The 17,796-nt window shown below is 42.2% G+C and overlaps 1 protein-coding gene across 3 annotated transcripts in view; it reads right to left on the minus strand.

The window, feature by feature from the left end:
• The window catches only part of LOC141013822 (teneurin-3), a 218,128-nt gene that overhangs the window by 73,966 nt on the left and 126,366 nt on the right, over nt 1-17,796 (minus strand). For all 3 annotated transcript variants that reach the window (XM_073487698.1, XM_073487696.1, XM_073487697.1), the window contains 2 exons: nt 14,920-15,145; nt 4,079-4,317 (listed from right to left, as the gene is read on the minus strand). In XM_073487698.1, coding sequence (XP_073343799.1) covers nt 4,079-4,317; nt 14,920-15,145 — 465 coding nt within the window. The remainder of the gene's footprint in view (nt 1-4,078; nt 4,318-14,919; nt 15,146-17,796) is intronic.

The raw sequence follows: 17,796 nt of genomic DNA on the forward strand, positions 1-17,796 counted from the left end.
AGTCAGCCAGGGTCCAGTTCAGTCATTGTTCTGCATGTTATTCTGCAGATTAATTCCATAAAAAAACATTTTATCTGAACTATTTGTTTCTAAAATGTCATGGAGGCATATTAATCTGACCTCAAGCTGCAGATAAAAGCACAAAACGAGTGATCCGGCACACTTTTTTTTGGTAAACTTCACACACAGTCCCTTTTTAACATATAACAGGTGCAGGTGTCTTTGAGTTTGTCTTTGTACTGAAGGGACTCTGCGAGCTGACACTAGAAAAGTATTAAAGTACGAGTGCACATTGTAGCTATTTGAGTCATTGCACCTGGCAGGTGAATTGGCGGTGGATGAAAGAGAGAGGGAGTGGTGGAAACACTCTCAGACACCTGAGGCAAGTGGCAGAGGGCTGCATCTGTTTAACTCGCGTGCACACACACGCATGCACGCACACACGCACAGACACACATACTCAAAAGGAGCTGAAGCATCAAGCACACGTTCTGGAACCGGGCCAAAAATACAATTCCCAAACATCCGACAGGTCTACAATTAAACGAGTTGGTGATTGTTGGGATGAAAATGTTGTAAATGAATCCAATCTGCTAGAACTGTTAGTGACAACAGCTGAACAAATGACTGTTTCTGCTCGGTTTCCCTGTGCAAACTGAGCAGATCTGTCGTGAGCGCGAGTGCTAATAAAAAAAAAAAAGCAACTGATTCTTACACACAGAGGAGCAGCCAAGTTGTAAAAATTATTCATATACAGTGTATCCAGGCTAATTTTATGACGCGAGCTCATGAACGGCAACAAATAACAAAACAGTTAAGTCAATAAAGAGATTGTGAATATTGATATTGATCTAGCACATTTATGACCTCTCCTCCAAGAGAGCACTCCCCCCCTCTCCATTCACCAATAAAACAGTGGTTATAGGATCTTCCCAACAACCCCATATTTCTCCTTATACAACTGTGTCACATTTCCCCTGCCTCCAAGCTGGATGAATACTTATATATCCGCTGAGGGGGGAAAGGCACAGTGTAAAGATTAAGGGCTCGGATGACAAGGGAGGGCATGAGGAGAGATGAATCTGTAACGGGTTTATTGCTGTGGTCAAGAATCTAAAGGTTAGCAAGAAGTCAGCTTTGACACATGCTGTAAAAAAAATGTTTGAAAGCCTTCTCATAGGAAATGATGCCCAAAGGAGGGAGGAGAGGATGAACATTAGTTCATCTTCCTGAACAAGATGAAAGCATTTCCTGTATGAGCCAAGCTTTGTGGGCCAAGGTCTCCTTTATAGTTCAAGTGTTTTGGATTGTTTCCTTTGTTAGACGAGTTCAGCTCCTCAACTTGTGTTTCATTCTGACGTTGCCATCTGTGCTGGCCATTTGAAACTCTATGCCTGTGTCTTAAAGGGAACCCCTGAGGACATAAATTGGCTGTCGTTCTGTGAACTGGGGATCAGAAGCGTGGGGATGATGCACGGCCCCCTGTCAAATGGAAAGAGACAGGAATGCCTTGTTGGAAACTGTGCTGGGGCCATGTCTGCATATCTGACTGAGAGCTTAGTCAGACAGACGCTACTGAATCATATCGGGACATCTGCAATTTCTGCAAAAAGGAAAAGGCAGTGAAATAGAAATACTCCTGGCAGAGATCAAACTTCATACAGATTAAGAGGCATGCTGGCTTCATTCACTCTCGGCAGCTTGTCTATCATTGGTTACGTTTGACCGAATGACATGTCTAAAGATTGTCCAATGCCACCGCAGATAATGGACTCATGTTTTCTCGCCCCAGAGCTGAAAGAAATACGTCGCTTCTGGCACAAAAAATACTAGTTTTCAGGCACACGGGTGACAGCTGATGCTGCACCTCCACATCAGACAATAACAAGAATTCAGCTGCATTTTTTATGCCAAAAAATGTCGCTGTGGACCAGTTGGGAGAATAAAATGTTGGCATCGTATGTTTCTACAAACCGTGGCTATGTTGAATTTGTTTCGTACGCATCGTATCAATCCATATACGAGCTGACTTTTATGTCAAGGAGTGGAGGGGATGGTGGAGTCGTGAGACAGCTGCCAAGCGAGAGACCACTATTTGTAAGCGTGTTACCACTGGATATTTTAAACTGGACATCAGGAGATTTTCCTGTTGTGTTTGCGTGCCATACCAAGGGAAAATAATGGTTTTGCTGAAGAGGTGTTTCTAGAGGACGCATTCTGGTGTGATCAGAGCTGCACAGCTTCACCTGACACTTTTTCTTTTGGCCGTTGTCACATCTGCTATATTTTGAGGAGCAGGAGATTGGCGCTTTCCTGTTGTCTTGCTGGCCTCGGCTGCAGTACTACAGTTGCACCACTGCTTTTAAAAAAATAACTAAAATCAAACTGGCCCCAGGATGTGTTTCAACTTCAATATTTCGAACTCATGTTCACTGCTGTTGAGTCAAAGCACAGGGCTGTTGCTGGAGTATGCAGCTTTTGAATCTCTTTTTTTTTTTCTTTTCAGGGCAGTAATCGCTGGCAGCCCGCTGGGATGAAGCGCTTGTGCAGTTGCAGACGGCTAAACAATCACTGGATCTCTCAAAGTCTTCACAGCAGAGGTAAAAACATTTTTTTTCATAATATAAGTTTCTATTAAAGTTGTCTTGGCAACATGTTATAGGTCACACAATACCAGGTTATTTGACATGATGTTGATTTATTTATTTATTCTGCATATTTCCCACTTGACATTTTGGCCGGTGATGTTTTCCACATGTCATACCAGCAGAAAGCCTCAATGCCAACTAACTTAAGCTGAGGTTCCAACATAAAACTGAAAAGTGAACATAACTTTAGAGATCTAAAGTTGTAACATATCTTACATGAAGTTGTAACATATCCACGGTTCACAGAAATGTACATTGCCAACATTTATTATAGTGACTGAGTAAAGTTAGTTTTGTCTGGCTGACTTGTTTGAGATGCACAGTGTTAACTTGTACAAGATCAGCTCTACACAGCGTCGTTCCCTAGAAAGAATATCTGCATTCCAGGCTCGGATATTTACCGAAGGCAGATCTTTCCCTGAATTGCCCCACCAGAGAATCAAAGGGAAAGTTCTGGTCTAAGCCCTGAGCCGGCACAGATGTTCAGCCTCGAATATCTGGTAATGTGAGCAGTTTACAGATAAGATATTCAGCCCCTGTACTGCCTCCAGACATGATCTGGGACAGGACCGACTAAGTGGACCAACGTGAGGAGGAAAAGAGCAGACCCTTCTTTAATTGGTACCACGGAGCTGGTGCAGCCTGAAAGTTTGAAGGACAGCCACGGCCCGGATTAAAGGCGGGTAGGTTTGTGGCCTCGAACTGATGAGGCTAACGGGTTGTCAACCATACAGATAAAGAGTCGGGGGGAGCTGGTGTGGGAGAAGCCGAGACAGTGAGTGTGTGTCTGATTGAGACAGGATGTGAGACATGAGCAGCCATGAAGTCTTTCAGGGTCCAAATCAAGCTTGAACTCCCTGACAGTTAGTCCAAGTCCTCAGCTCCTAAGTCGTCATAAACAAACTGCTGTCCACTGCTGACCATTAAAATGACATGGTTTATGGTTTTGACATTTTCATTTGAAAGCGGTTTTATTGTGTATCTTGAACGCGTGGGTCTAATAATTAAATATGTGAGGACTGAGTGATGCTGTGTGGTTTCTTCTTTATTATTGTGTTTAATCAATCCTTCAGTCATGAGTGTTTTTGCTTTCAAGCCTCGAGTGTCAAATCAAGACTTCAGGGAGTCGAGTATTAAGTTAGTCAAGTCTAAAATCCCTCATTTTTGGGACTTACTGTACCACTGACTCTGGAGATGTGCGTGTGGTGACAAAACTAGTTGGTGTGTAACTCTTATTAATATGATAATCTTAATAATATCCCATAATCTGTCATGCACTGTTTTCTTCTAACGCTGTAATTGGGCTGTGTTTGTGATTTGAGAACAGATAAATTGAATATTCTCCTTCATCCTCCGCCATCTGTATGATGCAACTAGACTTCAAAAGTCTGTCAAACATCAGTGCTCGTACAGTCTGATCTCAGCCTCACCTATGCAGTAGCAGAGAATGATGGACAGAACCACAGCTATCCCCACAGCAATCAGGGCGGTGCACTTCCAGGAGCAATGCTTAGGCGACTTCTTGAACTTGAAAGCCCCTCTGGACAGGCTGTTTCTGGGCAGAGGGCGAGCCGGAGTGGAGTAAACCGTCCCCGTCGCCATGGTGTAACCAGGGGCCGCTGCGCCGAAGAAAGGTGTCGTTCCTGTGCCCGTTTTAAAAAGGAAGTGCCTGGAGAGAGAGGGGAAAGAGAATTAGGAAAAAATAGCATAGTTCAAATTAAATTCAAATAACAAATGCTTAAATAAAGAAATTACCCGATGCAGTCTAACCTACAACAGTCTTAACTCCCATGTGTGTCACACTGCAGGAGGAACTGGGTTAGACTCTAATATTCAGTATAATCCTGACATTGGAAGAGGTGAACAAAAAGTACCTCATAAAAACAATCATCTCCCACTTGCCCTTTTACAACTGGGCCTTTGCTAATAGCCCATTATACCTGGGGTAATTAAGAGGGTTTAATCAAATGCACTACGGAGTGATCGTCCTATTAACTTTTAAACCCCACGTGAAAAGCTCTTAAGTAAATGAATTAAGCCTTGTTGCCACTCTTGCCACTACTTAGAGATTAATACCCAAATGCCTGCAGGCTTATGGGGACGGCCGGGGAAAATTGGACAGATTGACCATGCATTGCAAATGCACTTCCAATACAGTACTGTAGAATTTATCTGTTTGTGGAAAAAATAAAATACACTTACAACAGGTTGTCCTTCTTGTTATAACATAATAGAAAACTCTTAATTAGTTAGTAGTAACACCACAAGCCAAAACACAGCAGGCTAACAATTGAATGAGCTTGAGTTTTAGCCTCTCCTCCATTCATTACGGAGGATTTGTAAAGGCAAGGAGATATGAGCAGGGGACGATAGGAAAATTTGATGCCACGATTATCCTGTCCAACATAATTGCAATTAACGATATTATCCCGATAATTATCTAAATATTCTTAAAGCTTTAAAAAAGAAACTAAAACTGCACTAAAATATACTGGAATCCCCTTAAACCTTTTGTTTTATTAGGGAAACTAATATTTGATTGCCTCACAGAGAGGACAGACATCTATTAAAATCATTTTAAATAAGTAATCATAAGTCATAGGGTCTGTGTGCATAAATAAAGGATAAATAAATGTGACCTCTTGTCAAATCTCAGTTTGAAATCCACAGTATTTACACACATCCATTAACTTGTTTTTGTGGGGGACACAACGTGCAATTCAAAATAAATCAGGAAACTAATACAGGGCTGTACGTCAGTGAGCTAGACAGCTTTTTAAGTCATTCATCTGAAGATATTCATGATTATCCAGATAATGACAATTCAAGAAGAATCATGTCACACTAAGACAAGCACACTGGTGTGCCATGCCCCAGCCAAACATCCCAAACAAAACTCATTCGAAATGTCTTTGCAACTTTCTTTTACACCCCCTTTAACGTAAAAACTTAACCTGCTCTTCACCCCCGCCCTCCCATCAGTCCTCCAGACTCCCTCCCAGCCCTCCCCAGCGACCTGACCCTCGGGTCAGGAACCAGTTCCCCCAAGCTAATAAGTTGCAACTGGATCTTACATCCTGAAGTCATCCTCTCCCCTGAAACATAACGTGGCTGTAGTAACTTGTAGAATTAGACGTGTTTCTTGAAAATCCATAGAGCCAAATTAATAGACTTTGTTTAGTGGTTGAGTAGCAAATACTTGATTTGTAAAACATGAATTGTTAATGATACTTCTAAAATAATAGAATAAACACTTTGTACAACACAACCTTTAATATTCAATTCAGGGTTGTTCTGCTGGAGTAATCTCCTTGACACTTGCTGTTACACACCAAATTAGACCTGAAAGTACCTCACCAGCACCACAGTAATAACTTTTCCACTGGACCGGTTGGGGGTCAAGTGCCCCGCTTGAGAGCACCTGAACACAGAGTAAATAAAGTGCTACAAATTCACTTCTGCATCCAGGTTTACTCTCCCGTGATCCTACGATCTATGTTTACCACAATAAAAAGTTAAAAGCACAGTAAAAGAGGTGAGTTCAAGAGGTTTAAAACAACTTCCAAGAACAACAAAACATTTACAACGTAATCTAGCAGTAGAATATGGACCGCCAATGCAGGAGTAAACAAATACTGTAAAAAGAAAAAAAGAGCTCATTTTTGGGGAGGAAGGGCCAGAGAAAGCACAGTCTTTACTTTCCTGCTCTCAGATCTCATCACTTCCTGTTAAATGTCTCCCACGACATACAGAGTTTCTTGTGTTCTATAGATCCCGGGAGGAGCGGGTTGCCACGGAAACCGCTAATTTAAATACATCAATAAACTGATAAAGCGGTGTTTGCTCATCAATTATTTGTGCAGCATCTGTGAAGTCCCCATGTAAGTTTTGTAGAAGCCTTTTTAATCCTGACTGAGAATCTGCACTAAAGGAGCTTGAGAACGGCTAATTGGGTGCATAATCTGAAGATGAGCAGTTAAGGACCGAAACACTCACTAATCAGAGTTTCCCTGATAATTTGACAGGAGCGGGGGGTCAACATGCTTTAGGTAAGCTGTGAAAGAGCCTAAAATGGTTCATTAATAACTAGAAAGTTTGTTCAGTTGGTCTAAATGTTGTTTCTGAGGAGAATCAGGGACAGTTTCAACAGATTTGTTAGATAGACAAGTCAGAATTCTCCACCATAATGCATTGCTCATATTTCAGCCCTGCTGCTGATATTTCAGCTACTTCCGATCTCCTGTGAGGATATCTCTGGGCTAAAACCTCCCTTGATCAATTCTTGACAAAAAGAACAAATGTCAGATTTGGATCGTCGACGCCCAGATTGACACGAGCGGTCACGGACAGACAGGGATTCCATTTAAAGGTTAGCGCGTGTCACTGCTGGAATGACAATGCTCCGGTCGCCTGCAACCTGGAGAAGTTCAGATTCTTCAATCTGGAACAATCTGTGCTGTCGCTGCCGCAGACTCTATAATACGCAGTTGGGTATGAATTGAGGTCAAAACTTGCACAACGTCGGAGGCGGCAGACGCGCAGTCAGACACACAGGCAAATAGACACGGCTATCAGGGGAGTTAAGTGTAAGTGGATGCAATCTGATGAGGCAGACGGAAAGGGACGTGGCTGTGTGAGCTCATGTGTGTGTGTGTGTGTGTGTGTGTGTGTGTGTGTGTGTTCGTGGGGAGGTGTGTTTACTCTGTTTGAGGGAGGTGATATCTGCTGCAGGTGATGATGTGGAGGCAGTTATGCCTGTAAATAAGGGTCTCAAATGTAACTGGGCTCTTATTCATGCAGAGATGTAAGTACATAATGTTCTCACGGCTTTCAAGGCTACGTAATATATCATATTATCATGATGAGAGACTATAAATCATCTTAGATTTCGGATATTATTTAAAGTCTTTTCCTTGTTTTAAAGGCTGCATTACAGCAAAGTGATGTCATTTTCGACTGTTCTGCTTGTTCTGACACTTCCAACAATGCTGTCACTATATCACTGGAGATATTTAGTCAAAAATATTGTGATATTTCTTTTTGTGCTCTGTCCTAACACACATGAAGTGCTTTTGTGGAGATTTTGGAATATCAAGATATATTTTGTGTTTTGGGATGTAGCCTTAAAATATTGCCACGTTATTTTAAGGCTGTGTCGTTTTGCACTAACACCAGGTCGGAGAAAACTGAGCTAAAAACATCAGGTCAAGTCAATTTACTGAAAGAGCAAATTTAAAAACAACATTGACCAAAGTGCTTTACAGAGAGATTACATTTGGGGATTAATTGATTGATGATAACAATCAATCACTCAGGTGTTACTATAGCAACAAATAAAATACAAACAAATTAAAAACCAGAGTGTGGCCAGGCACGTCTTTATGACGGCAATAAAGAAAAGAGATGAGTCTTTAGACGAGGGACACACTGATAATCGGCCTGGCTGATTATTGGAGCCAATACTCAGCATTTTTCAGATTACCTGCATCTTTTTTATTTCTCAGACTGCCAATAAAATAAATGAAATTAAAAGTGTGCTACTTTGGCTCTGATGCAGCGTCCTCCCTGTCTGTAGACAGCACTCTGTGGTCTAACTCAATGTTCTGCCCACAACGCTATCTGATTGGTTACACATCACAAGGGACCGCCTATCAACTCTGAATAATCTGATGCTGCAAAGTAACTAACCTACGTTATCAAATACATGTAATGGAGTGGAAGTATACGTAAATACTCATGTAAAGTACCTCAAAATTATTAATGCTGATCAGTTCTACATATCGATTATCAGTCTCCTTGATGACTAATAATCGGTATCAGCGGTGAAAAATACATAACGATCCTCCTCTACTTTGGGATCAGCTTTACGGTATCAGTGAAGGGGTGAGATCTAACTGCAAGTGGAAACCTTTGTTTTTTAACTGGGTGCATGTAATGAGGAGCAGTGATTGGTCCCCGGGTGTCAGGGGTTGGGAGGTAGAATAGGAGATGAACAGTGGAGAGATGTAACCTGGTGCCGGTTCATGTACTGATTTAAAGACAAACAACAGAATCTTAAAAGCAGTTCTGTGCTTCAACGGTAACAAGTGAAGAGAGGCCATATGGGGTACAGCTCACGTCCGTGCGATTAATCAAGTTATTATTGGAATTGTGAAATGGCCAAGTCCAATATCCATACTGCAAAAGCTGTAATTTTTTGATAAAAGGTCAAATGTGTGACGAAACAGCATTATAATGAAGTACTTTACTGCTGCAGAGATGCATCCTGGACTACAAATGTTCTCCAGATGTAAGAAAACGTGTGTTTGGTACAAACAAACAACAAATGTCACATCATCATGACCTCAATAGTTTTTCAGTGAAAATGGATGTTGTGATGCAAAAATGATCATTCATACTGATCGTCAAAATAATGGCAGAATGTTTTTGTTTTGTTTTTTCTACCATATCATGCAGCCCTACTCTCGTGTGTCCTCGCTCCTTGAAGCAATAATCAGAGCGTTGGGACGGCCTTCAAGATGGCCGACCAGAACAACTTCCAATTCAAACGAGGACTGAGGAGCGATGAAATATAAAATAAGGGACTTGGAATATACCCATAGTCTCTCCTCTTGGTACCGAAGAAGGTGTCAAAGCTGCATTTGAACCAGCTGCAGGCGAGATGTGGCACATCTGTAGCACAAAGCTACAGAGTCTTCATAATGCTTAAAACTGCTCAAACAAAATGTAGAAAAACTATATTAATAAAAATGTCAAATTAAAACATGTGTTAACAAATTACAAGAGTTTATTTGCAAGACTTTCTTGATTGAACAAACTGATGCAGATATAATTACCAGAAACATATGGCACTCAGTGGGTGGTTTGAAATGAGTAAGTCAGCTATATTTCAGTCATTTATATCCCTCTTGCTTTGTTCGAGAGTGTAAAGTGAAACTGAAACTTGTCAGATTCTGTGTACCAGCATCAGCCAGACAAATTCCTTTGCTGGACATTTATTCGCACTCAGCGTTTAAAGTAGTTCTGGTGCTGATGTTTTTCATGTCGGCCACTTTTTTTCCCCCTAAAGATCCGACTGAAGGGGTCTAAAGATGAAATGCTGTTGGACATGATTAACAAACAGCGGACCAGTGTAAATGTCTGCAGCTATACACACTGGATGACCGGCTGTAATTGATTACAGCCAGTGTGATGCAACAAGGCACATTACTATGCTAATCCATCCGGCCGTGGTGATAGCAGTGTGGTTTGCTGTGGGTGAGTGAGAGAGAGAGGGGGGAAAGAGACAATCAAGAAAGTGTGAGACGGAGAGAGAAAGAGAGCAAATGAATGGCTGCGTGTCAGTGTGATCGCAGTGTGTTTCTGTGCACGCCTGTCTGTCCCATTGAGAAGCCTGTAACACAAAAGCAGCAGCCACCCTGGTCTTCTCTGCTCTCACAACATTGCTTGTCATCAGGATGACATTTGAAAACATCCTCACAGAGGACAAAAGACTAAACAGTGAGTGGGTGGATTTGTCTACGGCTAAGCTCCAGCTGGAAGGGTGAGGGAGAAACAATGCAAATCGAAGCCCTCAGAATATGTAATCTGTCTATTAGCCGCTGTTCTGCGTTAGCATTAGCATTTCAAGGTGAGGACTGGAATAATCAAGCCGCTTTAATCCAATGCCCAAAAAAAGACTACAGATGTGGCAGGGTGTCGCAGTGCCTCGTTTCACACTCGCCGTCGTCGCCTTCGCTCTCCCCCAGATCTCCACCTGCCCTCTCATCGGGGGGCCTGCTAGCAGGTGCTATTCTGGTACAGCTAGCTCTGCATCCGTGTGATGGTATTTCAGGCGAGCTTTTTTGTGCCGTCCTGCCCACGGAGATCAGCGTGGTGCCGTCTTGATCGCTCCGTCAGAGTGCTCAGACTGTTTGCACATGGGATTTTACCATATTTAACTGGTTTGATTAGGTTTGGCATAAGAGGAGCTCAGCTCTTATGTACATACATTCTAACAGCAGTAACTTACTCTGTAGCTTAATTTTGAGAGACGATTCTGGCGAGGACATGTCAAACCAAATACTGGTGTATTTTAGCTACTGTAGGCCACATTTGTAATGTGTTATGGCTTCCTTTATTGAATAACTACTTCATACTCTTTGCTATCCATCCACTGTTCGTGAAAGCTTTTTCATTTGCTGGCAAAAATCATCTGGAACAGATGCACTCTGTGTTGCCAGCAGCAGCAGCAGTTTATACTGTAACCTAAAATAAGAGGGAAATATTGCAGGAACTCTGGAATCACCACAGAAATGTGTGCTTGGCACTAAAGATGTTGGCAAAATAAATGAAAAGGAAAACACACAAGAAAACGAAAAAAAAAATACGTCTTGAGGATTACCACTTTGTCTACACCACCATCCACTTTGGCAGGTAACCAACCAGCACTGCAGGCTCCTTTCTATTCCAAAAGGCTAGTTGGCTGGTGTCTTGCACATGACTAATCAGTCCTGGTGCGATCCTGACACTGAAGCTGGCGCACAAAAAAAAAGTTCAATTTTCTTCCTCTGATGTGAAGCATGACTGTCTGACTCATGATTTACATGTGCATCCCACACAAACAGCTGCACACAGACACACACACGCACAAAAAAGCCAAATCCTACTTGGATTACCTCTGCTATTCTTTTTTGCCCCCGAGAACAATTCTAACACATTTTCCATCAGGAAAATGTACTGTCTGTGGGACACTGTACCACATGATGGTTTTGGAGCCGGGACATAATTTCATTTCACCAGAGGACTCCCCTGACACATGAATCCAATGAGGATTGACAGTACATTTATAACTGAAACGTGTGGCTGGGCAGGCCTTCAAAAGACTCATTCTGAAGTGTCATAACGACTGTTCTAGCTGAATCTCATTGAATCTAAGTGAAATGCTGGAGTGGGCTCCAAAGGGCATACATATGTAGAAGCAGGCGCCTACCTGTATTCTTATCCAGTGGAGCACTTATAGAGCGCGTTGCTCACGACAGAAACACACGTCACAAATCCAAATTTCACACATCCTGATGCAGTCTAATTTAAACAAAGGCTTAAGTGCTGCTCGAGAATAATTACAGAAATGTGCATCGGTCTCTTAAGGGACGTAGCAATTCATTCTTTAATGAAATTCAATGGAATATTTCTAATTGAAAATATCACTATTTCAGTGAAGCCAAGTGGTTAGTAAGGGAAACCTGAGGGATTTATCAAAAGCATTCTACACACTTTAAAGATCTGAATGTCTCCGCAGCACTTGAGAACAGCGGCGTACATGATCGCTGCTCCGTTGCCAGCTAATTGAGCCCCTTAAATGGAGCACTTTTTTGTTATCATGAAGCAGAACAAAGGCTGAAGTAGTATAATGTCGTAGAATTATCTGATGTGTGAAACCAGCACAAAACCTTCACCTTTTTTTTTCTCATGACTTCTCATCATGTTGCTCATATTTGTATTTCAGTTCATTAGCGATAATTTGTAAATGTCCTGTACTTTTCCTAACAATACATGGAGTCTTTTGTGATGCTGTATTTGTGTGTATGCCCATAATAGGTTAATACCAATTGATGGTTGTTAATTTCCTGAGCTGTAAACGAAGCATTAATTTGTCTGATGTTTGATCTCGAGTAAATTAGCCAAAACTAAACTTAGTGTCTTAACACAGCTTTGTCACGGTGATCACAGTGAGATCAGTGACTTTAATTCACTCACCATATAATAATGAGCAGTAGTAGTTACTGAGTGCGGCACTTCACACATTTAAAAGAACACTGAAAGCTATTCACAGTGAAAGCTAGTTGGTATTGAGTCAAATTAGCACACTTGTGCTTTGAAGACCAACACTTTTATGGGAGGTTACACACACATAATTCATTACTGCTAATTGCTGTAAAAGTAGCTAATGCTGTCAAATGAGTGCTTTATTCTTCGAGGAGGTCATGTCACATGAAATATATTAAGCAAGATCATAACATTGTGATCTATATTCGACACTTTTTTAATCAACTGCTTTGTACAGAATAATTTACCATCTGCACAGGAGACCACATCTACTGTGGAAAGAAAAAACCCACGTCAATGTTAAGGATTCAGAATAAATTCACATCCTGCTGCATCTGGAGCCACCTACAGTACATACTGTATGTGCTGCGCCAGGGCTTAGCTGGCCCCCAAAACCCCCTGAAGGCAGCCTAATAAATACTTTCTGGAGCTTCTGTTTACATTTCCCAACCTGGTGGTTTTCTTGACATCTGCAATTATGTGGTGAACCGGGTCCTCCCTTTTGGCCCCATTGGTTCGCAGCAGCCCTCTGTTCCCACCCACTGACAAGCACTTGATTTAGAGTCCACAGCGGTGATAGTGATTTATGCCTCGTCTGATGATAGGTGTGCACATATTGTTTTGTCGATACGGCTACGACAGCTCAAGGTCATTGCGCGGTTAGTATTCAATCACTGCATCTTCCCCCAGAAAGTGAAACTGTCACCACGTATCCCGATTGATTCAGTCAGATCATAAGAGGTTGTTACTTCACGCTGCCACAGACAAAATTCAAAGTTTACATTCATCCAAGCCTGGGAAAGGGTACGCTGTGCCAGGGAAATATCAGGCTAGAATGCAATCATCTACTCGAGGCCATTTCTGAGTCAGGGCGCAATGTACCACACTTCATTAGCCAGGATATTTTGAGCTCACTGATTAAGAGAGATATAACTGATGGTTCAGGAGGTAAACTTGGCAGCTTGTGACAAAGTAGTATCTTGCACAGCAAATTTTGATATAACACACAAACCGCTTACCAAGTTCCTTCTGAAGTTATAGCCTCTCTGATTTGAACTGGCAAGCTTTCTGATACTCACATAGCTCACTCTAATCATACGCTCTCCTTCTGAGTGTAGGTCTATCTAATTCAGTAAGCAGCCCTTATATGTGAGTGAAAAACAGAGAAGAAACAATGACCATATTTATCAAACTCTGCAGGAAACACATTGTGCCATGCATAATGTGTGGCATTATAATTCATCCTGATGAGCTGTAGTCTCTAAAAAGAAACCATCCAGCCGGGTTATTGCCAGTTGTTTTGAGGAGGATGTAGACTACTAGTTCCCAGCACTCCTTTACAGCAGACAGCAAGAAATGTCACCGCTGGAGTTTATTATGTGCTGAGGTTCACGCCATCTAATACTGAACTTCATCCTGCCTAGACGGGTGACACACAGGCTGTGTGCTTTCCTAAACCCTCTGCCAGTCGTACAAATGGTAAAGGTGTGATGGAGCCACAAAAGCACAAGCATTAATATAACGCTGGTAATTCATGTTTGTCAATGAAAAACACACTGCTGGTTCAGTCACGACTGAGTGAGTCACTCTTAACCCTGGCAGCCGGTTTTATGAATATAGGATGATATCTGATGTCTCAGAAACACAAACAGGCCAGACGGTAGACTTCAGGTGACAAAAATGAGGCAAACAAGCTTTTCTTTGTTTCTTTGCTTGATTTTCTTAAAGGAGACATATTCTGCCTTTTTTCGTTTTCTTTTCCTTACTTACTTAAGGAAAGTTAAAAAGCTCAAAATCTGCACCAGAGCTCCTCTCTCCCACAGAAAACACTGCTCCTGAAACGCCTCGTCAGAAGTCCTCTTCTGTGACTTCATGACATCACACTGTGTCATCAAGTTGTGATCACATTTAAATAATTTATGCCTATATTCACGTAGCAGTGGAGCTAACTGGAAGCTAAAAATACGACAGAGCCGACTGGAGACACGGTGAGCAGTGCTGGCTCAGGTGTGTGCAAGCTCACCAATCAGAGCAGACTGGGCATTCGGGAGGCGGGGCCTTAAAGAGACAGGAGCTCAAACTGAGCATCTCAGACAGGGGGGGAATAGAGTGCTGCAGCAACGGACAGTATGAGAGGACTGATGTGTTTTTTAAGCATTAAACTATGTAAACCTATTCCAGGAGTAACCTAAAATAAAATAATGAACCTGAAAATTAGCATTTTATGTCTCCTTTAAAGGTAAGATATATAAAATTCAAATAAAGGGTAGGACTTCAAACGTTGCAACATTATGCTGCAGCAGAACAAATTATTACAGTGATTATACAGACATTTCAAACAGCAGCTTGGCCTCTGCTCATTTGTCTCACATCATTTTGTTTTCTGAGTCAGTGAAAATGGTTTTATAATAACACCTGGGGCTGAATGTGCCAGCTCTGGTGTAGGTCATTGTGGGTCACTCACCTGCTCTCCAGGGCCACATTGCTGCCCAGGACCCAGCTGTCCTGCAGCTGGACGCATTCCGCCGTACTCTGCAAGTCGGCCGCCAGGCCGGCTGTGGGCGGCGGGCTAGGGCTCCTCTGATTGGCCAGTGAGCTGCGGCTCAGGGACGTGATGGACGGATGCTGCTTGTGTGGGGGCGGGGCTGGTGGGAGAGGCGGTGGGCCTGGCTGACTTGATAGATGGTCACCTGGAGAAAAGCAGGTTTATTCAGTCTTAATTGCATAATCAAACACTTAAGTATTTTTTTTTTTTTTTTTTTTTAAATTAAGAGCCAAGAGACCGGTTTGCTAAGAGACAGCAGATGGATAGGAGTATGCATCTGCCTTGTAAGATATGACGACATACGCCCAGCTAACAGACCCAGAAAAGCAAATACAACCAAGAGCAAGACATTAACATGAGATGCAACCACTGCAAAAAAGAAGGAAAATAAGAGCTGCTTTTATAGCAACACACATAATAATTGTCGCAAAACGCCACCCGGCTGACAGTTGGGTTCTCTTAAACAGAAGGTCACTTAGAGAGGCAGCTGTTCTTTTATGGGCGCTTAACGCAATGTTTCACGTTTGATTACAGCCAGAGAAGACTCTCAAATAACTAATGACCAGAACATCCATTAGAGCTCTGAGAGAACAGGTTTTCCAATTTCACACAAAGCTGTGTAATTGGCCCCCAGAATGGCATGTGGTGATTATCTATCCATCTTCCCTGTTTAAAAAGGTAAAAACCCACAGTGCTGACAATTCTGATTTGCTCCAATGAGCCCCAAATGGGTATCGTCTTTCTTGCCTTACAGAGGCCTGGAGAATACCGGAGCGAGCTGGGGGAGCTGCGTCTTTTAGAGGCTGTTGTTTTTGCATTGACAGCATGAATTTTTATAAAGCCTAAAGGAGTTAAATTCAGAGCACATGAAGGCTGGAGGTCGGTTCTGGTGCATGATTTTAACCTTTGCTTCCTCAGCCATGCTTGAAGACCTTGTGAAGTTGGTTCAGAATCTGCTCAGCGCTACTGGCTAGACAAAACAACTTCACTGAAAGGACACTAGTCATTGTTTAGAAAGAAGCTTTTAATGACCATGCAATTTTTGTCCTTGTCTATGTGCCTCTGCTTTTAACTGTGCCCTTCTATGCATAAAATGAGCTGTTCAATGCAGGCAAATGAACCATTTTTCATGACATTTGGTTCCACAGTGCTCAGAGGAAACATGTCTGCCATTCAGAGCTAGGAAATTATTTTCACTGCTTTGAGGTAAAAACCTTCAGGCTATTGCACATGCAGGCTATTGGAAGATTATTTTGCTCGTATTCAAAGGAGGAATATATACTGTAAGGAATATTGTAGGAAGAATAATTACCAGGAATAAAACTCTTCTCCAGAAGTTAATTGAAGGGACAGGGGCAGCTGTGGTAAAGTTTATCAGGGGTGGCTGATTACTTGCATGGAATTATTGTTTTTATGACAGAAAACATTATGAGAACATCTGTACACAGACAGACAGAGAGACCGGCAGACGTTGATAGATGAATGGTGTGGAGCAGAATCAGGAGTGACACGAGTGCACAGTGCTGGTGCAGAGGGCCAATCTAAAATTAATTAGTGCCCGATTAGAGTTTGATCAAACCCAATCAAATATGATCCCCTCATCACCCCCTGCCACCTTGTTCAAAGTCATTTCTGAATCCTGACACACGAATTACCTGTGATCAAGTTGCACCAAGGATTGGCACCGCAATAAAATAAGATGGCCATGACTTTGGTGTGATGAATACAAGACATCCCACTCATCTCCTGGGTTAGACTGTGCAGCCCTTTTAGAAAAGTGCTAAGTAGGCTAATAGAAATGTGGATTATCTACCAACACTGGATGGTTTTACTTCACCTCTGGGCCTCATTCCACTGTATGAGCCCGCAGCCAGCACCAGCTCCACTTCACTTCCCGGCAGAAGCATTTCTCATATAATCAGCACACACTAGTGCATCAGTACAATGTCAATGAGGGGCTAAAGGGAAGTGACGCAGAGGGGACAAGCACATGGGTTTTGAAAAACAGAAAATGATATAACACCGTGGTAAGTGGAATGCTGATGACTGGAGAGGATTATTTTTAGATGTAAATGTTTTTTGTCACTTGTTAAAAAATGTTTAAAAAAACAAGTGTAATGCCTTTTCCCCAAGTCATCAAATGGAATGAGATTTCACTCTGAATAATTGCAGAATCCTCTTAAAAAACACAACAAACAGCCTCTTTTGTAAAGTACATAAAAACTGCTGCATTTGTTCTCCAGTACAAACATCATCTTATTAGCACGCCCACATATGCCACAGTGAATCCTCGTAAACAATCCGCCCTGCCGTTATGCATTACAAATAAAGATACATGACACATATTGCACAAATCGGCATCCATTTATCTTCGTGTCTACGTATTGATCTATTGGCATACAGTGCAAGTCAACATCTTGATTGCCCTTGTTTAGTTGGCAGGCTGCTCTGCTGCTGTTCTGCTCGCGCGGAGAGTTTAAAGCAGCAAACTGTAACTGTAACTTGAAAAACCCCATAAAAATATATGTGGCGCAGGTGCATTATGGTTGATTGGAATAGTGCCGGCACAGCAAGCAAAGAGGTGGGTCCGAACACTCTCGACTAATTGGTCAATCTTGAATACATTTTCTGAGGAATCAACGTGTTGAAAGGCACGCCTGGGCTGTGACATGAAATGAACTGTGTTTTAGGTGAAAGCACAAGTTGAGCGTGACGTTCTCAAAACAAAATCCCAAAAACCTTCAAAGGCTTGGGATTTGACATGCAGCAAATCTGACTGCATAATCCCACAATGAA

The sequence above is a fragment of the Pagrus major genome, chromosome 18 (assembly GCF_040436345.1).
Source record: "Pagrus major chromosome 18, Pma_NU_1.0".
NCBI lineage: Eukaryota > Metazoa > Chordata > Actinopteri > Spariformes > Sparidae > Pagrus > Pagrus major.